The sequence below is a fragment of the Kazachstania africana genome, chromosome 12 (genome assembly GCF_000304475.1).
Source record: "Kazachstania africana CBS 2517 chromosome 12, complete genome".
Classification (NCBI taxonomy): domain Eukaryota; kingdom Fungi; phylum Ascomycota; class Saccharomycetes; order Saccharomycetales; family Saccharomycetaceae; genus Kazachstania; species Kazachstania africana.
The window spans coordinates 219280-244096 of NC_018951.1; the positions used below are offsets into that span (position 1 = coordinate 219280).

General features: G+C 36.3%; 15 protein-coding genes across 15 annotated transcripts, besides 1 other annotated feature; 4 read left to right on the forward strand and 11 right to left on the reverse strand.

Annotated features, from left to right (window-relative positions):
• Window positions 1-15: 15 nt before the first annotated feature.
• On the reverse strand, window positions 16-1602 carry DLD2 (D-lactate dehydrogenase; the record flags this gene model as incomplete). The annotated part of the gene is made up of 1 exon (XM_003959811.1): window positions 16-1602. One exon carries the CDS (start codon window positions 1600-1602, stop codon window positions 16-18), a length of 1587 nt encoding a protein of 528 aa, XP_003959860.1.
• A 759-nt stretch (window positions 1603-2361) lies between these two features.
• On the forward strand, window positions 2362-2814 carry KAFR0L01180 (HIT family protein; the record flags this gene model as incomplete). The annotated part of the gene is made up of 1 exon (XM_003959812.1): window positions 2362-2814. The coding sequence occupies one exon, from the start codon at window positions 2362-2364 to the stop codon at window positions 2812-2814; it is 453 nt and encodes a 150-aa protein (XP_003959861.1).
• Window positions 2815-3147: 333 nt separating this feature from the next.
• CDC48 (AAA family ATPase CDC48) lies at window positions 3148-5622 on the forward strand (the record flags this gene model as incomplete). Its single annotated transcript, XM_003959813.1, has 1 exon — window positions 3148-5622. One exon carries the CDS (start codon window positions 3148-3150, stop codon window positions 5620-5622), a length of 2475 nt encoding a protein of 824 aa, XP_003959862.1.
• A 197-nt stretch (window positions 5623-5819) lies between these two features.
• On the reverse strand, window positions 5820-6659 carry KAFR0L01200 (cyclin family protein; the record flags this gene model as incomplete). The annotated part of the gene is made up of 1 exon (XM_003959814.1): window positions 5820-6659. The coding sequence occupies one exon, from the start codon at window positions 6657-6659 to the stop codon at window positions 5820-5822; it is 840 nt and encodes a 279-aa protein (XP_003959863.1).
• A 540-nt stretch (window positions 6660-7199) lies between these two features.
• VCX1 (Vcx1p) lies at window positions 7200-8432 on the reverse strand (the record flags this gene model as incomplete). The annotated part of the gene is made up of 1 exon (XM_003959815.1): window positions 7200-8432. One exon carries the CDS (start codon window positions 8430-8432, stop codon window positions 7200-7202), a length of 1233 nt encoding a protein of 410 aa, XP_003959864.1.
• A 320-nt stretch (window positions 8433-8752) lies between these two features.
• AIT1 (Ait1p) lies at window positions 8753-10300 on the reverse strand (the record flags this gene model as incomplete). Its single annotated transcript, XM_003959816.1, has 1 exon — window positions 8753-10300. One exon carries the CDS (start codon window positions 10298-10300, stop codon window positions 8753-8755), a length of 1548 nt encoding a protein of 515 aa, XP_003959865.1.
• A 311-nt stretch (window positions 10301-10611) lies between these two features.
• Window positions 10612-11134, reverse strand: RPP1B (ribosomal protein P1 beta; the record flags this gene model as incomplete). Its single annotated transcript, XM_003959817.1, has 2 exons — window positions 10612-10818; window positions 11021-11134. The coding sequence occupies 2 exons, from the start codon at window positions 11132-11134 to the stop codon at window positions 10612-10614; spliced, it is 321 nt and encodes a 106-aa protein (XP_003959866.1).
• Window positions 11135-11895: 761 nt separating this feature from the next.
• Window positions 11896-12156, reverse strand: KAFR0L01240 (ATPase inhibitor; the record flags this gene model as incomplete). The annotated part of the gene is made up of 1 exon (XM_003959818.1): window positions 11896-12156. One exon carries the CDS (start codon window positions 12154-12156, stop codon window positions 11896-11898), a length of 261 nt encoding a protein of 86 aa, XP_003959867.1.
• A 585-nt stretch (window positions 12157-12741) lies between these two features.
• On the forward strand, window positions 12742-13551 carry MRX19 (Mrx19p; the record flags this gene model as incomplete). The annotated part of the gene is made up of 1 exon (XM_003959819.1): window positions 12742-13551. The coding sequence occupies one exon, from the start codon at window positions 12742-12744 to the stop codon at window positions 13549-13551; it is 810 nt and encodes a 269-aa protein (XP_003959868.1).
• Window positions 13552-13938: 387 nt separating this feature from the next.
• Window positions 13939-14016: a sequence feature (Short protein (KAFR_0L01255, CCF60734.1) was converted to a misc_feature.).
• Window positions 14017-14208: 192 nt separating this feature from the next.
• KAFR0L01260 (uncharacterized protein) lies at window positions 14209-14907 on the reverse strand (the record flags this gene model as incomplete). Its single annotated transcript, XM_003959821.1, has 1 exon — window positions 14209-14907. One exon carries the CDS (start codon window positions 14905-14907, stop codon window positions 14209-14211), a length of 699 nt encoding a protein of 232 aa, XP_003959870.1.
• A 789-nt stretch (window positions 14908-15696) lies between these two features.
• UFD2 (ubiquitin-ubiquitin ligase UFD2) lies at window positions 15697-18570 on the forward strand (the record flags this gene model as incomplete). The annotated part of the gene is made up of 1 exon (XM_003959822.1): window positions 15697-18570. One exon carries the CDS (start codon window positions 15697-15699, stop codon window positions 18568-18570), a length of 2874 nt encoding a protein of 957 aa, XP_003959871.1.
• Window positions 18571-18714: 144 nt separating this feature from the next.
• Window positions 18715-19077, reverse strand: RPL35A (60S ribosomal protein uL29; the record flags this gene model as incomplete). The annotated part of the gene is made up of 1 exon (XM_003959823.1): window positions 18715-19077. The coding sequence occupies one exon, from the start codon at window positions 19075-19077 to the stop codon at window positions 18715-18717; it is 363 nt and encodes a 120-aa protein (XP_003959872.1).
• Window positions 19078-19806: 729 nt separating this feature from the next.
• KAFR0L01290 (uncharacterized protein) lies at window positions 19807-20352 on the reverse strand (the record flags this gene model as incomplete). Its single annotated transcript, XM_003959824.1, has 1 exon — window positions 19807-20352. One exon carries the CDS (start codon window positions 20350-20352, stop codon window positions 19807-19809), a length of 546 nt encoding a protein of 181 aa, XP_003959873.1.
• A 394-nt stretch (window positions 20353-20746) lies between these two features.
• On the reverse strand, window positions 20747-21784 carry NUS1 (ditrans,polycis-polyprenyl diphosphate synthase; the record flags this gene model as incomplete). The annotated part of the gene is made up of 1 exon (XM_003959825.1): window positions 20747-21784. The coding sequence occupies one exon, from the start codon at window positions 21782-21784 to the stop codon at window positions 20747-20749; it is 1038 nt and encodes a 345-aa protein (XP_003959874.1).
• A 273-nt stretch (window positions 21785-22057) lies between these two features.
• On the reverse strand, window positions 22058-24412 carry SNF3 (glucose sensor; the record flags this gene model as incomplete). The annotated part of the gene is made up of 1 exon (XM_003959826.1): window positions 22058-24412. The coding sequence occupies one exon, from the start codon at window positions 24410-24412 to the stop codon at window positions 22058-22060; it is 2355 nt and encodes a 784-aa protein (XP_003959875.1).
• Between the last annotated feature and the right edge of the window lie 405 nt (window positions 24413-24817).

The window sequence follows — 24817 nt, forward strand, 5'->3', positions numbered from 1 at the left end:
CAATTGCATAAAAAATTAGATGTATTTGTAAGGGTTCATAATACCATTTGGATCGTAATGATGTTTCAAATCCTTCATCATCTGAATTTCGATTGGACTTCTAGAGTATTTGACGTAATTTTTCTTCTGGAGCCCTAATCCATGTTCTGCACTTATTGAACCCTTTTTAGACTGGACGAATTCATAAACAAATGGTTCCAAAGCCTCTTCAATTTCCTTTGTATATTCGTTGACGGCAATATTTAAATGTAAATTACCGTCGCCGATGTGGCCATAACCCGTGGCACCGATTGCAGGTTTATTAGGGTCCTTGTCATTGGGGTTCTCACTCATTAGGCCTTTAGAAATGAGTCTTGCATTTGTAGCATCTACAAGTGAGTAAAGATCCTTTAATGGCAGCGATACATCATATTTGTAGACGCCACCTTGCGACAAGCAAGATTCTGGGACAGTTTCTCTCCACTTCCATAAGTTTTGTAATTCTGTTTCATCTTGAGCTATTGTACCATCAATAATTAAATCTTCTTCCATGGCACCCTCCAAGAACGACTCCAATTTTGCGTCATTATGAGATTTATTGGAACCTGAAACCTCGATTAGGATATAAAATGGATGCTCATTTTCACCCAGGGGAAATGCTAATTCACCTTTTAAGTGTATATCAGTCAGTGTCATTGATTCCTTGTCCATGAATTCAAATGCAGATAAATTTTCACATAATTCACTCTTTGCCTTTCCATATAGTTTTAGAATCTTGTCAAAATCTTCTAAAGCCAGGAATGAGACATTTACTGCCTTAGGATTAGGTGCTGTCAGGATTGACGCTCCAGTTACGACACCTATGGTGCCTTCTGCACCGATAAATAATTGTTTCAAATCATACCCTGTATTATCTTTTCTCAAAGAGTGCATGCTACTTACAATTTCACCATTTGGTAAGACGACTTCTAAACCTAAAACTGAACCATGCAATGAACCATAACGTAATAATCTTAGTCCCCCGGCGTTAGTAGAGACACAACCACCAATCTGACAAGAACCTTTTGCACCCAGGTCCAGTGGGAACATGTAGTCATGTTTATTAAGGAAAGTGTTAGCATTCTCGAGGATGACACCAGCGTCACATTTGAAAATTCCTGTCAATGGATCAAATTCTCTGATTTTATTGAGATTATTCAAAGATAAAATAATTTCGTCAAAAACTGGGACAGAACCACCGACAAGATCAGTATTGCCCCCCTGAGGCACAACTGCTAATTTTTCTTGATTGCAATATTTTAAAATTAACGATATCTTTTCAACACTTTTAGGCTTTAGAACCAATTTTGATTGACCTTTATATTTTCTCATCCAGTCTTCATTATAAAGAGATAAATTTTCAGAGTCAGAAGGTCTTAAAATTTCTGCCTTTGTCAATATGGATTCGAAGTATCTGAGATCATCTGAATTCAATTGTTTGAAAACCTCGCTTCTCTTAAGAGCAGGATATTTGGAACTGGTCAATTTGACTGAATAGAACCTTGTAGCATGTGTTCTCGCTACGATTCCTTTCGAAGAGAAGGATATGCCAGTACGAATTGATTGATTAATAGTTTTCAGCATCCCAGGTAGAAGGTGAACTAAGTGAATTCGGGTTTAAAAGGGCCAATATGCGGTAGATTCACACAATACGGACGATAGAGTAGAGTAGACTAGAACGAGTAATACTCACAGACTGTTGTTTTACTGATTGTGGAGCTTGAAATTAGTATAAAGTCTGTCAGGGGAATTTGAAATCTCATAGTGCAACTGGCGCTGGCGGACAAATAGAAACTCCGAATGCAAGAATCTCATCAGTTGGAATAAGAAAGCAGTTGCTGAATTTGTAAGACCAGCTTCCACAATGAAATGGAGATTATATGAAGAGTGGTCTTGTAGAAATGCAGTCGATGTTATTGGAATTGTATAGACTTTGTGTTAAACACAGAGCGTCTTGTGCCGTGGGATTGGCAAGCGTAGCGTGGGGTATAAACCATCTATAAAATATTAGTCTAGGTTGATAGATAATTCTTGCATCTTGAATTGTTTGCCGGATTCTCTGAGGCTGTTGCAGTGGTCTATGGCTGTTGCAACGCAAGAATGTCCTATAAAGGATACGTAAGGGAGTCAGCACGGTCATTTGGAAAGCTGAAGTGTGTTTGAGTTTCAGCCAGTGCTTTTTCCACGACTCTTGGAGCTAGTAAGACCCTTCAGCAACATCCAGACAACTAACGATCTGCTATGTGTTCGCTTCATATTGAAGGTGATTAGCATCTTATATAACACGGAGCAATGAGAATCATTGGGAAAGCTTCAAAAATTTGAATAATCGTTACACGTAAGATGTCCCCAAACACTGAAATTAAACATTATAACTCTGACTGTCTGTTTTGTAAAATTATCAGTGGTGAAATCCCATCGTACAGACTAATCGAAACACAATATTCTTTTTCATTCCTAGATACGCAACCCACCAGTCATGGTCACATTTTAATAGTGCCCAAATATCACTCTCCAAGATTACATAATGTACCAGATCAATATCTGACAGATTTGCTTCCTGTCGCCAAGAGATTTGCTAAAGCTCTCAAATTGGACGAAAAAGATACAGGTTACAACATCCTTCAAAACAACACACAGATTGCATCACAATCTGTAGACCACGTCCACGTGCACTTCATTCCAAAGCATGATGTCAAGACAGGTCTCATCATCACTTGGCCCTCTAAGGATGCTGAGCGCAACGACTTGATGGAGTTAAGGGACCAAATCATGCATAACTTGCAGAGTCCATAGTTACTCAACTAGATAAATTTACTGAGGGTATCCACATACTTATTACTATATATCTATCTATCTATATACCTCGTTGAATGGGTAAAATGGACCAAAGGTGTCAGCTTTTTCGTGAGTTTATATGTGTGTTTTTTTGACCGATAGGCGTGTCACTTTTGAGGGAGGCCCATATATTACATATTTTTAAATATATACGCTATATTCGAATATCAAGCTAGGCCTTCGGTGGCAAAAAAAAAAGTACTTCTACTCAGCAGACTAAAAAAGTTCATTATTCTCACAATTACAATATACTGAAAAGCTACAAGACTATTCATAACATTGAAGTACACAATGGGTGAAGAACACAAACCACTATTAGATGCTTCAGGAGCTGTGCCAGTTCCTGAAGATTCCACAGCCACGGCTATCCTAAGAAGAAAGAAAAAGGATAATAATTTATTAGTTGATGATGCCACTAACGACGATAACTCTGTTATAGCCATTAATTCAAATACTATGGATAAATTAGAATTGTTCCGTGGTGACACTGTCTTAGTGAAAGGTAAGAAGAGAAAGGATACCGTTCTTATTGTATTGATTGACGATGAATTAGAAGATGGTGCATGTAGAATTAATCGTGTTGTTAGAAACAACCTTCGTATAAGATTGGGTGATTTAGTTACCATTCATCCATGTCCTGATATCAAATATGCCACTAGAATTTCTGTTTTACCAATTGCTGATACCATTGAAGGTTTGACAGGCAATTTATTTGATGTCTTTTTAAAACCTTATTTTGTTGAAGCTTACAGACCAGTCAGGAAAGGTGACCATTTCATCGTTAGAGGTGGTATGAGACAAGTAGAATTCAAAGTTGTAGACGTGGAACCTGATGAATATGCCGTTGTCGCTCAAGATACTGTCATTCACTGGGAAGGGGAACCAATCAACAGAGAGGATGAAGAAAATTTTATGAATGAAGTTGGTTACGATGATATTGGTGGATGTCGTAAACAAATGGCACAAATTAGAGAAATGGTAGAATTACCTTTAAGACATCCACAGTTGTTTAAAGCCATTGGTATTAAACCACCAAGAGGTGTTCTTATGTACGGTCCTCCAGGTACTGGTAAGACTTTAATGGCTAGAGCTGTTGCAAATGAAACAGGTGCATTTTTTTTCTTAATCAATGGTCCAGAAGTTATGTCTAAAATGGCTGGTGAATCAGAATCGAATTTAAGAAAAGCTTTTGAAGAAGCTGAAAAAAATGCACCAGCAATTATCTTTATAGATGAAATTGATTCCATCGCTCCAAAGAGAGATAAGACTAATGGTGAAGTCGAAAGAAGGGTTGTCTCACAATTATTAACTTTGATGGATGGTATGAAAGCTAGATCTAATGTTGTTGTTATAGCCGCCACTAACAGACCAAACTCCATCGATCCTGCCTTAAGAAGATTCGGTAGATTTGATCGTGAAGTTGATATTGGTATTCCAGATGCCACTGGTAGATTAGAAATTTTACGTATTCACACTAAAAACATGAAGTTAGCTGATGACGTCGATTTAGAAACTTTAGCTGCCGAAACTCATGGTTATGTTGGTGCTGATGTTGCTTCTTTATGTTCAGAGGCTGCCATGCAACAAATTCGTGAGAAAATGGATTTGATCGATTTAGAAGAAGATGAAATTGATGCTGAAGTTTTAGATTCCTTAGGTGTTACTATGGACAATTTTAGATTTGCCTTAGGTAACTCCAATCCATCTGCATTACGTGAAACCGTTGTCGAAAGTGTTAATGTCACTTGGGATGACGTTGGTGGTTTGGACGATATTAAGGAAGAATTAAAAGAAACTGTCGAATACCCAGTCTTACATCCAGATCAATACACAAAATTCGGTTTATCTCCTTCAAAGGGTGTTTTGTTCTATGGTCCACCTGGTACGGGTAAGACCTTATTAGCTAAAGCTGTCGCCACTGAAGTTTCAGCAAATTTCATCTCCGTTAAGGGTCCAGAATTATTAAGTATGTGGTACGGTGAATCTGAATCTAATATTCGTGACATTTTTGATAAGGCTAGAGCTGCTGCTCCAACTGTCGTCTTTTTAGATGAATTAGATTCTATTGCTAAAGCAAGAGGTGGTTCTTTAGGCGATGCTGGTGGTGCTTCAGATAGAGTTGTTAATCAATTATTAACTGAAATGGATGGTATGAATGCTAAGAAGAATGTTTTCGTCATTGGTGCCACAAATAGACCAGATCAAATCGATCCGGCTATTTTAAGACCAGGTAGATTAGATCAATTGATTTACGTCCCATTACCTGATGAACCAGCTAGATTATCTATCTTAAATGCTCAATTAAGAAACACACCACTTGAACCAGGTCTTGATTTGAGTGCCATTTCTAAAGCTACACAAGGTTTCTCAGGTGCTGATTTATCATACATTGTTCAAAGAGCAGCTAAGTATGCTATCAAAGATTCTATTGAAGCTCACAGATTGAGTGAAGCAACCAAGGTCAAGAATGAAGAAGATGTTGAAATGGCTGACAATGATAATGTTAAGGAAGAACCACAAGAAGATCCAGTTCCATATATTACTAAAGAACATTTCGCCGAAGCAATGAAGACTGCCAAACGTTCTGTCTCAGATTCTGAATTACGTCGTTATGAAGCTTACTCCCAACAAATGAAGGCTTCAAGAGGGCAATTCAGTAATTTCAACTTTACTGAGTCTGGTACTGACTCTAATGCCCCTAATAATGCCTCATCAGGTGCTGCTTTCGGTGGTGATAATGAAGAGGATGATGACTTATACAGTTAGTTGAGTTGGTCTATTTAAAAGAAGTATATATATATTGTTCATAAATAGTATTCTAAAAAAATTTCTTATATATAAAGAACGTTTCTGTTAATTTGGAATATTTTCCTCTTGAATATTTGCTAGTTGTCATGAGTAGTTAATGATATGCATATGAAATTGTATGTTTTGCGGTACTGGCTAAAGAACGTTTAATTGCCCTATAATTTGAATATAGAATGCCACCCCATACGTTTAATCTTTTTAATGAGGTTTTTTTCATTGCCATATTCTAGCTTTAGGTCTTTCATCGGGTGATCCGTTCTGCTTCTTATCATTTGTTTCACTTCAACTGATCCTATTAAGCTGTTTCTTCTTTTTGCGAAAACCTCAGTATAGATTGGAACAAATTCATTTGGAATTCCTTTTTTAGCAGGTGAAGATTCCAATGATGAGGAGCATAAAGTCTCCTCACTTGAGCTTGGTGACAATGCTAGCGAATTGGCTTGCCTTACAAAGTTATCATACCTTTGTTCTTTGTTGAGGCACAACATATTCTGAGGAATACATTTCACACTGTTTCTTGCAAGGAATCGTTGGAGGCTCTTAGTTAGCTCCTCGACTTTTATCGTGACATCCCAATTAAAATATTTCAATAACTCCCTTTCAATTTTGTTTATTTCTCTGACACTAATCAAACCGTCACAATGCTGCGACCAGTATTTATTTGTTGGAGAGCAATCGTTTAAAGTCTTTGCAGAGAGTATCAAACAGCCCAAGAATATTCGATGTCTTGTTGTTTCCATACCACTTACATTGCGGGGCAGGATTTCTTTTAGTTTATTCAAAAATACAGTAGTTGACATTAAAGTTGAGGTATTGACACGAGATCTGATAACCAAATTGCATATAAAATCATTTAGAGTAGGCAGTTGGGAACTGGACCCATTAGTATTTTTGACTGTAACAAGTGCTTTTGTCCTGTCTTCCAAATACTTAATCATATCTTGAGATATAGGATACTGACTAAATCTTAACAGAGCCTCGTAATCTGACATCATGACCTGATTACGCTTTTCCACACGGCTTTTGAACTCTGATTATTCGTATTATGAAGAAACAAGAGTCTACTGAATTTAGCTTTATATAGTTCAGATATTTGAATATAGTCGATCTGTAGTACTGAGATGACGCTATATAACAATAAGCTTGCTCGGGGGGAACTTGCCATCTTTATTTTAACGAGAGTGATCTCGTGCAAGTCCAATGCACAAGCACATTAAGATTTAAGATCATTGAAGCAATACTACAGGATCGATGCTTTGAGCTGGCACCATCGGATTAACTTTCTTTGTTTTACTTGCTTTGAAGTGCTGACATCATTCAATTTTCTATTTTGCTTAGCCAGCATTTCCGCGAAGAGTAGTAGTGTCAGCCATCCGAAATTTAAAAAACATTTAACTAAACTAAATGTAAAATTACATTGCAACGATCTAGAAAATGACTCTGACAGCAGAAGGAATCTTTCAAGGTGCCTGAATTAGAGATTACTCTTATATTAAGCTAAGAGTATAATAAATATATAATAGTGAGAAAATATTTCATAACTTGTTTAAAACGTCAATATCTGGGTAGTAATAGAATGCCATAGCAATCAATAAATACATGGATAGAGACATAACACCTTCTAACCAGTTAGACTCCCCATCTAAAACCAGATAGTTTGATAAAAAGACAGAAATAAATAGTGTGGCTGTCTCGAACGTTGAAAAGTTTAATGTCATTGGAACATCAATGAGCCAACCAACAAGTACCATAAACGGCGTCACAAATAATGCTATTTGCAAAGAGGACCCAATGGCAACACCTATAGCCAGATCCATCTTATTTTTCATAGCAACCATGACAGAAGTGACATGTTCTGCCGCATTACCAACAATTGGGATGACAATTAAACCGATAAATGTCTTGGACAAACCACTCGATGCAACTACAGAGTCAATAGCACCAACTAAATAATCTGCACAAATAGATACTAAAATAGTGGCTGCAAGTAAAAATGAAATAGAGGAATTTCTACTCAGGCTATGTTCCGGTTTAGTAGAATATTGACCAACAATTTCTTCTGTCTCTTCATTCTGCTGTTCAAACATAACATGGTGTGTACGTAATTGGAAAAACAAAAATAAGACGTATACAATCAATAAAATTATGGACGTTCCTCTGCTTAAGGACAAGATTTTCTCGTCAATCAACTTATCGAAATGACCTTCTGGCAAAGTAGCCTTAAACGCAGCAGGAATCAATAAGGAAGCACATGATATAGCTAAAAGCGAGGACATAGTTTGTGCGGCAGTTTGATTGAAAGTCTGTTGCACTCTGTTGTAACCACCACAGACGAAACAGAAACCTAGTACTAGTAACAAATTTGACAACAAACTACCTAACATTGAAGCTTGAACAATTCTTACTTGACCTCCTTTCAAAGCGATTACCGATACAATCAACTCAACAGCGTTACCAAAAGTTGCATTTAATAGTCCACCGACAGTACTACCTGCCTTCTCAGCGAGTTCCTCAGTAGCATAGGCCAATATAGCAGCAAGTGGAACAATAGCTAAGAAATTGAAGATAAAGACCCATGTATGAGAAAATTCCATAACCCCCCAGAATATCCCCAGTGGCACAAAAATCAGCAAAATATTTAATGGTGAAGAATAAATAACATACTGTAAATCTACTTTGGCTGCTTCATATTTGGATGGATTTTCATTATTTGAATCTATAGAATAACGTGCATCTGCCGTTAATAATGGTGTTCTAGCATCCATCATTAGGAATATACCTTGAACAATGAGCAATTACAGATGAATTAGAAATGGTTGCCTATCTTGAAGACGACCTTGAATATTGAAATAATCCGTGAAGTTCAACCTTATTTATTATTGAACACGGATATTTCAACTTGCGGCATCGCCTAATTCAATTTTTTTCATCTCACAGTTCTCATGGCCAAATCCGTAAATATAGACATATAAATATGAAGAAAGAATGTAGTTGAATATATCATGATTTATGTATGGTATTTAGAATTTTAGATGCAGATTAATACAGAATGGAATGACCTCTTGCTATTTATTTGTTTTTTTTTGTTTTACACGATAATGCTACAGAGTATGCCCGTAATAAGGACGAGCAAACTCCAAAAGAACGTCGAAAGTATGATAAATGCATCATTCCCTGATAGATCCTTCCAAAGATCAGTAATATATCTTAGGAATGCTTTAAGGGTCCATTTGGTCGGTGTTACAATTGATGTAGTGTTCACCCTATCGTAGTAGATAAGAGAATCATTAAGAAAGATAGGTGAATCAGGAATTGTATAAGGAAATGGAGGTTGTGTAGGGCCTGTTACTTCATTAGGCTTTCTAAACTGTTGGAGTTTGTTGATATCTGTATAGCAACTGAAATATTTTTGTAAAAAATTATTTTGATAGAGACTTGTCGTAGTTAGATGTCCATTGTACCATTCATCAATGTCATTCCAGAATAAGGCAATTATATTTACCAGACAATTTATTGTCGTGAAAGGTACTACAACACACAGTAAGTAATAAGTAATTGTTCTTGTGCCAAAATAGTTGACAGGTTTAGTGAATAACACGTCATGTTTTGGAACATAGATGAAATACATTGAAAGTATTAAAGATTCTCCTACCAGCAGCATTATGTTACTCACTAGAATGAAAAGTACAAAGAGATAATGTACTAAAAGATCTCTTGCTGATGTAGCTTCATAAAATCTTCTCAATGAAGTATTATTCTCATCATATTGGATCCAAACAAAACCCTTATCCTTGTACAGAATAGGATCCCTTTGGGGCTGTTTGATGTTATTAGCCTCGAGGATAGATGATGTCAACCTTAAGGAATTATCTGACGGATCCACTATCAATATTTTACCCTCTTCATTTGTCTTGGTTGTTGTCGTTTCATTTCTTAAATCATCAATACTGCCATATTTAGAATGATATTTTGTTAAATCTGATGAGTAAACATTTGATGAAATTGAAGATGAGACTCTTCGTACCCCTACACATTTCGACAGTGTAATATTTTGTCTATTGATGGAATTTGGGCTATGATTTGTATTATTATGATCAGTGACTGAAATACGAGAGGAATTTGATGGGATCTCTAGGAAAGTTGAAAGATTAGACATTATTGAGATGGAAAATTCCCCTAATGACCATGCAATACCAAATAAGAATGATTGTCTCGGTATAATTTGCCAAACGGAGGAATTGTGATCGAGGTGATGATTAAAAGAAGGGTCAATTGTATTTTGGACCTGAGGGTATGCTAAACCAATCAATATGCAGAATAGAAACCAATCATTTATGAAGAAATCGAGAAAGAGATTACTCAAAATGTAACTGCCTTTGATATTTATTATGAATCTTTTAAAGAATATGAAAACGTAAGGCGAAAAGACTCCCAATAGTATGGTTCTAAAATAGTCCTGAGCATCTGGTTTGAACATCTGTGGCTCATCTCTGTATTCTGAGGCAAGCAATTTTGAAAACAAATAGAAAATTACATAGATCAGGAAACAGAGGGTTACTGTGGATATACGAACGTAGGGTTTATTGGAACATAGTAAAGGCATGTAATACGTAGCAGCATGGTTTATTCGAGTCATTGATTGGACGATTCCTAATGACAGAGTGTGTTTTAAGAGGTGTAATTTTTCTTCTACTTCTAAAATTAGGCCCTTGAAAATGTTTTCATTATATATCCGGAGGTTAGAAAGAGATATATTCATTACGCCATTTTTTCAAGCTCATCTGATTTTCGAAATATTGTGGATGTTACAAGATATGCAAATATATATACTGAAAATATTCTTGAAACGTTTAATGATTATTAAATGATGTGTGGAAAAAGTATATAATAAAAAGAAGGCTTAAAATTTGACAAAAAGTTGATAATAATTACAAAATTTTGAACTCCTTAATCGAATAAACCGAAACCCATGTCAGCGTCGGATTCTTCTTCTTCTTCTTCAGCAGCTTCTTCAGCAGCTTCACCGGCAGCAGCACCGGAGGCAGCGGCACCAGCGGCACCAGCAGAGGCGACTGGACCAGCGTTGTGGAAACCAGATAAGATTTCCTTTAAGTCCTTACCTTCTAAAGCCTTAGCGTAAACATCAGCCCAGACCTATACAAAATAATGATGATAACATCATAAATGTTAGTAAAACGATTGCTTGTTCGGAATTTGTGAAAACACCTTAATAACCTTTAAATTTCATATATTTTCGATTTCTAAGTTTATTGCATTTAATTCAATTGATTATTGCACTCTTTGAAAGGTGGAAAGGAATCTTCAAATGATAAATTGTTCATCAAATTATACATACGTTGTCAACGGAGGCACCAGCAGCCTTGGTGACAGCTAATAAGTTGTCAGCGGTGACTTCTAAACCGGCATCAGCTAAGATAAAAGCAGCGTAAGAGATGATAGCGTCAGACATCTTTGTTATTGTAGTATTATTTGATCTAACTCTTCTTCTACCATGTAAATGACGATCTCCTTATATTTTGATATATACTAATATAACCCGTATCTTACCACAGTAAGCTTCGCTGGGCTAAGCTAAGCCTGAGCTAACGCATGGCGAACTCACTCTGGCCGATATGCCATCGAGATTGTGAGTGAGACTGGATTCCACACCGCGCGTCTGCCTACCACCGAGCAGCTAGACAGACTCAGGTCCGCTTAGCGAATTGGCTCCCGCTCCATCTCAAACCCGAGGCGGGAGCCTGAGGGCATTAGCTACCCCAACATGAACTTCTCTGCCAAAACTATTATTCGTAGCCCGCAGATTTTCACGGCAGAGAAGAGGAAGTTCCCAAAATGAAAAATAAAATAAAATTTTAAACAAAAACTGGTGACATGTGTGGGTTAAAGACGGGGTGAATGGGCGTATTAAATAAAAAACAGTCAATCCGACTAGGAAAACAAAGAGACGGGCGGATCAATGCCAGTCGCCTTTATTAACGGTAACAATTGTACATTAATCGATATAAATAATTGGTATATACAATCCTATACATATATGGCGGGGCCGAGAGCTATGATGAATGTTTATTTTGTGATGGCAGCTACAAGAATATATATATCTTTGTCTTTTTCTCTTTAAGTTCTATGAAATAAAATATGCATGGAAAAGGAAGAGACGGACTTTTTTCTCTTTACCTGGGGAATATTATTATCATTTTCTTTGTTCTAATTCTATTTTTGCATGTCATTGATCTTAGATTCTAAATTATCCAATTTCTTTTTATGCTCTTTAAGCTGCTGCCTCAAATTACGTAGCTGCTCTCTTTCATGTTGTTTGATGAAATAATCTTCGTTCATCTTTTCCCTCTTTGTAAATGAATCCTCTTGATTCACGCCCCTTGGCGCCCCAGTGGAGCCCTCAGTATAGAACCTAGCAGACATTATTCCACGATTAAGCCTGATAGAACGCGTTATAGTAGACCTTGTCAACATCTGGAAATATTTATCTTTCAGAAATTATTTTATACTAGCTTCTCTGATGAGTTTCCCCAGTCTTATTCCTGTTTTCCCTTGACTTTTTATATATGTTGTTTGTCGCTATATATATTCGCGGACGAATAATTAGTCCGCACGTGTAATATTTCGGTCAATTTGGAAAACAAGCTTGGAAATTAGAATCATACTGATTGGCGGTCAACACCCACCTCGTGAAAGGCGTTACGATTCTTCATAGCATGATTATGGTATGAAGAATGACGTTATTGGAACTTCCGATGTTTGATCATTAATTGGAAGCTTTTGTTTATGTCAGATGTATCTGGGGTAACCACTTAGATGGTATCGGACTTGCTCTTATATGTACGTGTGATAAGATAAAATCTTGTAGTATTGTGTTATTGTTACGCAAGGTTATTGGACACTCTGATAGCCTGGTTATGGGGTTACTATAGCAGCTGGGCTCGCAATTCCACATTTTATCCATATATACAATTTTTATAATAAGGCAAAAGGCAGAAAAAAAAAGAGGCATACAAGAGATCAACACATGCTCCACTGTATAGTAAGAGTCATATTATCATGTTGAGAAGTGTAAGATATCTCAATACTGCAGTCAAGGATTCAACTATCAATGATTATTTGAAAGATACCTTAAAATTTATAGTGATACCACTTCACCATAATATGAATTTTATCTATTTTAAACATACTAATGACTTGCTTAATAAGAAATCCAAGCTGATAGCGACGGAAAACTGGCTAATTCAAAAGACAATCAAAATGTGGAACAAATTAGAAAAATCAGATAATAAGGTTAGTCAGAAATTCGTTAAATTAATGCAAAGTTTAATTGACAAGGTTTCAATAGATGAAAAGACATTGATGTCTATACCGGGTGAAAGTTATCTCCTGAAGAGAACAAAGGAATTGGGACCGCTGACAAGTAAACAGTACAAAAATTCGAACTCTCCTTTGAAAATAAAGCTAATCAAAGTATACTATCCATCTAATAGAATATCAAAGGTTGATCTAACGAACAAACTGACCGCATTGCACCAAAATGGGCTGAAGTTGCATCGAAGAAGATTGTGGCAATGTCTTATAGGTATACCGTTGACCTTTCCCATTATACTAATACCGATAATACCCAATCTACCAGGTTTTTACCTAACTTATAGGGCATACTGTAATTTTAAAGCGTATCTGGGCGCTAAACATTTGAAATCTATCATGGAAGACGAGCTACTTGAATATTCCAATTTGAAGGAGTATTCAAGACTACTTGCTCAAGACGCCAATGTCAATATAGATACCATCACAAGACTATTAGAAATCGATGAGCTGCAAAAATTTCTAACGACACACGTGACGAAAAATGAAAAGTCTTAATAACTGCTCCAGAAAAATATTTTTCGTTGGACTGTTTTCGCTCGTGCCAAACATCTGTGCATTCTCCAACATCTGTACATTTTTGCGCCGTTCTGTAACTCTTTTTTTAAAATGGGATATTTCCGAGATAGAAAATGGAAATATCACCACCACAGATTGGATCTCGTACGTGTGTGATTTTTTTTTCACGGACGCAACAAGGGGATGCCATGTTACCCGAAGTTTGTATCAAGCTCTGTGGAGGGACTCGGGATAATCGATCCAATCGATCCAACTCCCATGAATATTTAAACACTTAGTGTAAGGCATTCTTTTCAATTGATATTTCCATCCACTAATTTATTATAATTTTAACTTATTCTCATTTAAGATCTTTAGAAATCCATAATGAGAGCTAAGTGGAGAAAGAAGAGAGTTAGAAGACTTAAGAGAAAGAGACGGAAGGTGAGAGCTAGATCCAAATAAGCGAACTGAGAAATTAATTTAAATTCAATTTCTTTTAACTATTTGGTCTATCATGCTTAAATGCAAAACCTCATGTCATCAATCTTTTGAAATGTTATATATTTTATAATGAATTGTATAACTTTTAATAAATGACAATTTTATGTTCGCAAATATGATTTAACCTTTTGAATGAGAATTGACGTTGGTGGCTCAATCAAAATTACAAAAGGCAAAACAATTTTGAAACCACTCAACCGCGGTAGTCTCTTCACGGTCGTTATTGTCTATTTCATTTGTTTGCTGTTGATACCTTCTTATAGTTTCAACATATTTTGGTGGTATGGGAACATTGTAGTATGATTTGTACACATCTTCAATATTATTGATACATAAATTGTCAATGTTTTCCTGTTCAGTTACGGTCACCGGTTCTGCAATTGGTGTCAAAGAATTGTTCTCTAATCTTGCTGATAACTTGAAGGACTCATTGTCATTACCATACAGTATGACTATATTATCGTTACTAGAGTTTTTTGTTTTAAACCATGTCTTGAAATGCGTGGGAGTCTTCAATTGATATGGATGTGTATTATTTATTGCCATTATGGTACCATTATGAGAAGATATAGATGGATACCATTTAATCAAATTATTTTCCATTTTTGTAGTAAATCTATCGTCATCTTCAAAAAATTTCTTGCTTTGAACTTCTTTCAATAACTCTTTGATAGTCGGGATGGACGTTCCTGGGATATTCGACATCCTTTCCATATTATTCTCATTTCTTTCCATTACTACCTTTATTAGTGGAATATTTTCGCTAAATAACTTGTGTGACACACACAATACTGTATTACTAGTCACAAACTTTTTATTGAAAGGAAGACTTAAAACATACTGGCAGCACATGCTTCATTCTATGATCACATAAGGCAGGCTATATACCACCATGGCGCTTAGTAGCCTATAATATTGATCTTCCGATAGCAACTCCTTACATAAATCGTTGTAAGCTTAGTGCAGTGTGATTACCTGCAAACTCGAAGTCAGAATGATTGAATCACAACAGCATACCAATATTTCAAGTTATATTTCTTCTATACGGTGATAATTTAGGACCGCAAGTGAATTTGATATCCCTCCATTCTCGTGGCCCATTGCCAAGTACGTAAGTTTGTACCATAGAACAGGGTAGAAGCAATTACAGAAACACTGTTTGGAGGCTACATATATGCTGTTCACTATATGGCACTCCTCTTCCAGTACATCTGACATAGGCAAAGTAATTTGCTGGGCCTGCAGTTGCTCTCAAGAGGGATTATTATAATATTACATCAAGAGGCCTCCACAAAGGCACACATCGCAAGCTCGCCGGGGTAGAGCCCTCTCGTGTAACCAGCTATCATATTCTTGGAGGCCATTAGAAAGCTAGCACTGTTTATATAAGTTCTAAACTGACAAAGAGCTCGGCGGCTAAAAATATGCATGAAAACTTTGTTCATCACGTGATGTAAGACCATTTGTTACCCAGCATCAGGTAGTTGATAATCACGTGATATTTTCCCGATTTTCAATGTATAGTAGGAAAACTATTTAGGAATTATGTAAGATAATAAACAGAATTCACTCTTGCGAACCCTATAAGCTTGTCACTTTTGAGCGGTATCTTCTCAATATTTAAGCATTGGAAGTAGAAGCATGGCATCTTCAGTTATTAAAGAGGTTTTCAAAGTCACATCTGATGCAGCCAATGTCCCATTTAACTATACATTAATCGAATTAGGTGTCACCGATTTCTCAAAAGATGACGTTGACTCAATTCTTTTGTATCAATTGACAGAAAATAGTCAGCTTCTACAGCCTTTTGACTATCTTAATGCCTCTTATGAGCGCTATGAAAAGCAGAGAAGGTTAAATAAGAACCTGATCGCATCAGACAAAGCGATAAGTGGATTGTTTGAAAATATTGACAAATTGATAGTGGGTTACGGGCTAGTTACTTTCCAAGTGGAGGATTTTGCAATCAATGGAAACTTCACCAACTACATCAAAAATATTGTAACAAGATCTAATGACTACACAAATTTTCTATCACATATTATTCGAAGAGCGATTGTAGAAGATTCTCTATTGGAGTTTTTGAATAATTTCTTCCCTGTGCTTTTGAATTATTTAACCGGTCAATTGGAGTCCTTTGACTTAAATGATTCTAATATCTACAATAATGTAATCGAAATTTTCGAACTCTTCGTTAATTACAAACCAGTTGCCTCTATATTCACCCAAATTAACACATTTTATCCTCATTACAGCTGTCAGGCTAATGAGTTTGAAAAGAAGACATTGTTGGGTCCACTTTTAGCCCTTTCACCCTTGGCCAGCAACGTTGCCCTGCGTAACTATGGTGATAACTTGGAGAGATCTAAGCAGCAAACTAAAATAATTCATGAATCTCTCCAAACCGAACATAAAGTAGTGGTGGACAGGTTATTTTTCATCATGGATAAGATTATAAGAGGTTCTCTAGAGTCACGTACTGGGGTAATCAGTTATTGGTCTCAAATTGTTAATAAAAATCATTTAAGAAGGGGCGAGCATGCCTCACAAGCTAAATTAGCTTCAAATGCCTTTATGACAAATATTGCATTAATCTTAATTAAATTCTCACAGCCTTTCCTAGACGTTTCGTACAAGAAAATTGACAAAATCGATGTCAATTATTTCAACAATCTGAATTTATATATTGATCTTTCCAATGAAACTCGTCTCAATTCTGATTTCAAAGAAGCTGATGAATTTTATGATAAAAACAAGAAGGATGATGAAAATTGTAAACCAAATTTTATCTCTGACTGTTTCTTTTTAACTTTAACTTACCTACATTATGGTATTGGTGGTACAATCTTATTTGACGAAAAGATAACAACTCAAATCAAGAGAATAAAAGAGGAAGTTGAAAGGGTGAAGAAAGTTAGTAACCTTAACCCATTGTTAAATAATTTCATTAATCTTCAAGTTAAAAATTTGGAAAAGTCGTTAAGCTTGACTTCAAGCCTGAAATCTTCATTACAAGGGTTTTTTTCTCATAGATACATTCAATTAGAGATTTTCGATTTTGTTTGTGGTGCTTCAACATTCTTAATGAGAGTTATTGATCCAAGTCACCAATTCCCATCCAAAGCATTCGATTTGCCCCTGATCCCGGACCAGATAGGCTTCGAAAATGTCGATAATGCAGAATATTTGCGCTCAAAAGCACCTATCCCATTTAAATACTATCCAGAATTTGTCGTCGAAGGCTTAATTAACTATACACAGTCTATCACCAAATTTGCAAATTCTCCTCTTTTCCAAAATCCAAGATTAAGTTCATTTGTGGAACTGGGGACTACCATTTTGCGCTGTCCTGAATTGGTCTCTAATCCTCACTTGAAAGGTAAATTAGTCCAAGTGTTGAGTATTGGTGCTTTACCTTTGATGGATAATTCACCTGGTTTTATGATTCCAATATTCGAAAATAATGATTTGGTACGTAAAAACCTATTATATGCATTGTTAGATTTTTATGTCATAGTGGAGAAAACAGGTTCATCATCTCAATTTTACGACAAATTCAATGCCAGATACAGTATATCGATAATATTGGAAGAATTATACTACAAAATTCCAATGTATAAGAAACAATTAATATGGCAATCCAAAAATAATCCAGATTTCTTTATTAGGTTTATAGCTAGAATGTTGAATGACTTAACGTTTTTATTGGATGAAGGTTTAACCAATCTATCAGAGGTGCATAATGTCAGCAATCAGTTAAATAATAGTACAGCGACAGATACAAATGATTCGAATATTCAGGATTTACAAGGTAGGTTGGCCGCTGCACAAAGGCAGGCTAAATCATCATGTGGTCTTGCTGCTAAATCGATGACGTTGTTTCAAATATACACTAAGGACATTCCAGCTGCTTTTGCAAGTGCCGAGTTGGTGGATAGATTGGCCAGCATGCTAAATTACAACTTAGAATCACTCGTTGGTCCTAAATGTGGTGGACTAAAAGTGAAGGATCCTGAACAGTACTCATTCAATCCAAAGGAATTATTAGAAGCACTTTGTACAGTTTATATCAATTTATCAGATGAGAGCGAGTTTATTAGCGCAGTAGCCAGAGATACTAGATCTTTTAACAAAGATCTATTTATTAGGGCTATTAATATTCTTGGCAAGAAGACGGGCTTGGTATCAGATGATTTTTGTAATGCATTATTTGATTTTGCAAGGAAGGCACAAGAGAGGAAGGACAGTGAAGAAGAGGAAGATTTAGAATATGGAGATGTACCTGATGAATTCTTAGATCCGTTGATGTACACTATAATGAAAGATCCTGTAACATTACCTGCATCTAGGGTGAATATCGATAGAAGTACGATTAAAGCACATCTTTTAAGTGATTCTACGGATCCTTTCAATAGAATGCCATTGAAATTGGAGGATGTGATTCCTAATGATGAATTAAAGCAAAGAATCCTTGAATTTAAGAATGGGAAGAAAAAAGAGAAGGCCAACGCCTGATATAAAATATGATTATATACAGTTTTTAAGATTCATTTAAATTTTCAACTCTTTTAGTGATATTGTAAATGTTATTAGATTATTCTTTCATGCTAGTATGAACTATATATAAAAAGATCTAAAATGTGAAATATAACATTAAACTTAAGCCTTGATGGCGTACTTTCTTTGTGGGAAAGCGATTTGCTTCTTTCTTTGCTTTTCAGTGATTCTGGAGGCTTCGAACTTAGTTAACTTTCTTCTTAAAGCTCTGGTCTTCTTGGCTCTTAAGTCCTTTGGTTGGTACTTCTTACCCTTGTATAATTCTCTAACAGCATTTCTTTGTTGTTCGTTGATGATAGTTAAGACACGGGCGATGTTCTTTCTGACAGTCTTAATCTTTGGTAAAGATGGTCTGGATAATTTTTGAACCTTTAATTCGGCTAATTCCTTCTTTAAGTCAATTAATTGGGATTCTAATTCATCCTTAGACTTAGTTCTTAGTTCGTAACCCTTTAAACCGGCCATTTTGTCAATAGATCTACTGTAACTGTATTGGATTTTGAACTTTCATTATAGCTTGCACTATTGAAATTTCACCAGTATTTCAACTAGCTCAATCTCTCGATGCGACGCATCCGACAAATGCATGCCCACTTTCCCAAGTTTGAAAAGTCGGCTTGTCCACCAAAATTTTTTCGCCCTCTTTAAAAATTTAGGAAAATAAGAAATTTTTCTCAAAAATAAACAACCTACCCGGTGTCTGGGGGTTATATGCTGATACACTGTCAGTTATGGGTGCACCAGCAAAATTAGCAGTCAAAGGAAAGTTTGTTTTTTTTCTCTTCAGTGGCTCAGAATAATAATGTATGGTGGGATCAAGAGAGTGTAGTTGTTTATCAAATTGAAGTTGATATGGTCAATTGGTTTGACATTGTAACATATGTAGTATATAATCACTGTTGTAGACAGCTTATTTTTTAGATTTTAAAAAAAAGAAGTTAATATTATTCTTGAAGTGCAATATTTATTAACAAAAAGGAGGCTTTATACTATTATGTTCAAAGAATAACATTTTTAATAGCACATCGTAACGCATAAAGATATATGAGAGATACTCAAGGAATTTGACATAGAAAGGGGGGATTGAAAAGATAAAAGAAAGTAATAAGAAGATAACAAAACAAAATTAGAAAGAAAAGATCACAGATCCATTTTTCATTACATTATTCTCTATTTTTTTTAATTTCCTGCTTCCTATGATTGGTTCTTTAAGTTGTTACTTAACCATTCTAAACCTTCATATAAACCTTCACCAGAGGTAGCACATGTAGATTGAATGAACCATGGTCTGTTCTTGATAGAATGTAAACCTAATTTTTCAGTGATTTCAGCAGCGGACATAGCTTCTGGTAAATCTTGCTTGTTAGCAAAGACTAACCAGACTGCGTTTCTTAATTCATCTTCGTTCAACATTCTTTGCATGACCTCTCTGGCTTCACCAATACGAGATCTATCGTTGGAATCAACAACGAAAATAACACCTTCAGTGTTTCTGTAATAGTGTCTCCATAATGATCTGATTCTGTCTTGTCCACCAACATCCCAGACGGTGAATGAAATGTTCTTGTATTGAACAGTTTCAACATTGAAACCAATGGTAGGAATAGTAGTAATAACTTCACCTAATTTCAATTTGTATAAAACGGTGGTCTTACCAGCACCGTCAAGACCGACCATAAGAATACGCATTTCCTTGTTACCAAAAAGGTTGCTAAATAACTTAGACGCAAATAAACCCATTTTCCTCTACCTGATTGATTGATTACTTAGCACTGAGTTTTCCCAATTAACCTTTTCCAAAATTATATGGCTTATTTATTGAGGTGTCAATTGCAGCTTTCTCAGATCGAAAGCGATTCAAATTTTTTCTTTTGCCTCCTAATTTTTTTTCTTTCTCAGCCAAAAACAAAAGCCCTCGTTATGAGTGATAGCATCAGCCCATCACGTGCTTTTTAGGCCTGAATTCATAGCTGGAAGACTAACAGTCATTCATGGCCATGTTGGAATCAGTCACTATCTGTGTGTTGTTAGGTAGCTAATGTATACATTTTATATGCTAGTATGTGGTATATGCAAAGGGGAACTTTTTTGTAGCCAAGAAAAAGAAGTATGTGTTGGACACGCCAGGCTGGTTTTACTTCCCTACGTTCATCTTGCAACTGGAAAATTTCTTCAATGCTCTGATGAACACGGAGTATGTGACTTCAGTGTTGTCAGGTTCCCAGTAGAATTCTGTGAGACGGATATGCCATGGTGGGAAGCCTTGTAGATCTAAAGATGGGCCGAAATACACCAGTAGGTCTGGTTCCGGACCTACTAATTGTGTCAATTCGGAGTCTACAAGGTCCATGGTGACGTCAGATAAGTCCAACGATCCTTGTGTACAAAGATCAGCCATAGTTTTTGTTAAATCAACAATAGTTTCTCTACCATCTCTGTTTGATAGTAACGATATCTCAATGGCGACTTTCTTATTTTCTTCACTTTCAGAGTCGTCTCTATTAAAATACATGCTGTTGGAGTGTGGTATCCTAACAACAAATTTAGGTACATTGGAAGGACCGTAGTATTTTGATAACTTGTTATGAATTTCTTCCCTGAAACTGGTGACGTTTTTCTGTAAGACACCGTCAAAATCATACAGGGTAAGATGTTTAATGCCTGCAGAGACAGTCCAGCAAATTAGCTCACTACTATCATTTAAGAGTCCCGTAAGCCCCCCGCCAACATCACCTATAGGTTTCATATCCAGGATGGCAGCTACTCTCTTGGGAATCTTGTCCAATTTTAAAACATCCTGTCTAATCAACTGTGGGGTGTTTGATGGATTATAGACAAGGTCATAAATTCTCAACTTAACCCTATTGTATTGATACTGTGCATATCTGAATGCACCGTAGACAATGAACAGCCCAACTAATAAGATTTTATAAAACAGATACGCAAAATAGTTCTGCTGCTGCTTCCTACCAATTATCTCATTCTTTTCAGTCTTATTATATTCGTTATTGATATAAATTGACTCCGTGATGGCCTTCAACGTTCTGAGCTTCGTGTTGGCATTACCTTTTTCAAATGACGCATTTAGAGGTGGCTTTGTATGTGTGGATGAAATCGCCTCATCATCAGGATTGTGAACACGAGCACGCACTCCTTCTTGGATCTGAGACATTTTGCAAAGGAAGAAGGCTATTTAGACTCTCTTTTGCTTATCACACTGCTCAATGGCAACGTATTCTGTTAGTTTGCTTCACCAAATTTTATAACTTTTTTTTTTTGACGTGATACCCGAGATGCTAAGGGACCTGCTGACAATTAGATTTGATCTGAGCAGATTCGTTAAGTACGATTGTGTAAGTATTATTTATTAAGGAAAGATATGTGTAGTTCATATTTAGGAATATATAAAATGAGTATGCATATGTATTTAACATCTGTTTTGATTCTATCTGTGCATAAAACGTGAAATGAAAAGTGTGCTTTTATTTTGTAGATTTGGTCCTCGTAAATCGTCGTCATCTTCATCGTCTTCATCACTCGAATCAGCCAGTACGGGGGGTATCTCCCTGTGTATCGTGGTGATTCCCAATCCATTGCCTAACTCAACATAATTGTGAGCTAATTCTTCATTGTCATCATCTTCAAAAAAATTGAGTGCGTTCTCTTCACCGTAAGTCCGGGGGCCATTCATCGGAGGAGAACTTCCATTCACAATTTGTGAAATGTACTCATTCAGATGGTCAGTATTCATTGTAGAGTTGCGTTGTTCGTTATGGCTGCCCCCATTGGTTTCGCTATGAATTCCTTCCGAATCGACATTATAACTTGAATCTGTAGAAATGGAAGGTGGGCCGTGCATTGCTGTCGCTAGACCCAGTCCATTTCCTAGTTCAATATAATTGCTATTATTTGGCACATCGAATACTCCGAATGCATGGTTGTTCAACGAAGAATCTTGTGTTGACACATTTTTCAAAGTAGTATTATTCATGGTGTCAGGCTCAGTTGAAATGGTTGTTCTATTATTTTTAAATGGGCGTGGGAACTTAGGGAACCAATTGATGTTATTTGGATTGTTGGTTTTTTCTCTTATCATCTGGTTCCATTTTGCTGAGGATACACTGGTGGATGATTTTGTGTATAATTCATCGATTTCTTCTAACGTTAATCCTTTCGTTTCATAAACTGTCAAATAAACTATCATTACGCCAATGGCATTTAGACCTCCCCAGATAAAAAAAATTCTTGAACCAATTTTTGAAGTATGATCAACAGTATCGACGATATATGGAGTAATAAAGGCACAGATAAAATTCACTAACCAATTTGTAGCAGCACAAATAGCGGTACATTTGGCTCTAACACCCAATGGGTAAAGTTCTGCTGAGACAACCCATACAACACCACCCCATGTTGCTGAGAAAGTTGCAATGAAGACACAAATAAACGCAATCATGACTTTATTAGCAATTACAGAATTGGTGGCAATACCAACAATCGCAATAATGAAATTTGAAATTGTCATCAAGATACCACCGACAATTAAAACCTTCCTTCTGCCAAAATATTCAACAAGGTACATACCTGGAACATTGAACAGTACATTTACGGCATAGGTTATTAACGAAATAATGTAACTATTATTGACACCAGTATTATTGAAAAAGTATACACCATAGTAGAAAATGAAATTGATACCAGTAAATTGTTGAAATGCTTGTAATGCCATACCCGTAAACATTCGTAAGGATTGTTTTGGTCTCTTTTCGCTGGAAACGAAACAATCCATAAAAGTTGACGTTCCTACGGAAGCCTCGTAATCATATGTAGCTTTTATTTCTACAAGTTCCTCTAAAAGTCCCGAATCATGAAGGGGGACACTTCTCAAAAAGGATAGTGATCGAGCAGCCTTGTCTAAGTTGTCTTTTAAGACGTGATAACGGGGACTTTCGGGTAAGAAGATCATACCCAATGCCAAAGTGGATGACCATATGTATTGTAGTCCTATAGGAATTCTATAAGATGATGCATTATCCATGTGATGGGTCCCTTGAGCGACGGCGCTAGAAACCAATAGGCCCCACGTAATAGCCCATTGATACGTCGAGATAATGGCGCCTCTTAAATTCTTCTTCACAGTTTCAGCTTGATATAATGGTACTACAGCGGATATAAATCCAATACCAATTCCAGAAATAACTCTACCGATAACTAATAGTTGCATGCTTGTTGCACCGACCTGTAAAGAGTTTCCCAGTGAGAAAACAAAGGCGGTACTTATAATAATAGTCAATTTTCTGCCTAATGAATCAGAAATAATTGGGGCACTTAAAGCACCAACAAAGGTACCTAATGAAAGAAATGATACCAATATTGACATCTGTACGTTCGTGAAGAAAGTATGGTTTGGAGCCAAATGCTCTCGTACGTATTGCATATCAATCAAGCTGTTTATAAGTCCTGTATCATAGCCAAAAAGAAATCCACCAACAGCAACAAACACACCTACAACGATAGACATTGTATTTGATTGCGGTAATGGTGGCTCACTGAAAAGGTATGATACAGAGTCGTTAAATGTGGAGACATCATCATTTATCTGGGAGTACTCATCAGAATGATAATTATTTCGTACTGTTTTATCGGATGAATGTAGTATATCTTCTTCATTCGCTGGAAACTTTCCTGTTTGTTTTCGTTTTCTCGTTATGCTCATATTGTTGACTGTATTTATTGCTCTCTTAAAATAACCCCTCTTTTCGGAAGAAGGCTCACTTATAGAAGAGTTTTCAGCATCCATAGTAAAGTAAAATGTCTATGATTCAGTAAATATTTGAATATTTCAACTGGTATGAGTCTATAAAGAACAATTTAAAATGTATATATGTTACTATTTGCAATGTCTTCAACTTCCCCAGATTTCATTAATTCGAACTCTTGATTGATGTCTCTTTCCGCTCGCGCAGTGACCGAGTCAATCATACGATATTTTTCTCGAGATGCTCAGAGACATCGAAGAGTGAGAAATCAACATAGCTAATGAGAGCCTGATCATATGGCCAAGTGGTTTATTACAGACGTTTGGCAGTGTGGATAATGGTGCGTGACACCTTCTGAAAAGCCCAGGTGAATGCGTCCCGAGAGAGTATTTGCGAGGGCCTCGGTGTCAGATGCAGGGACACATGTGCCTTTATGTGGAGACATT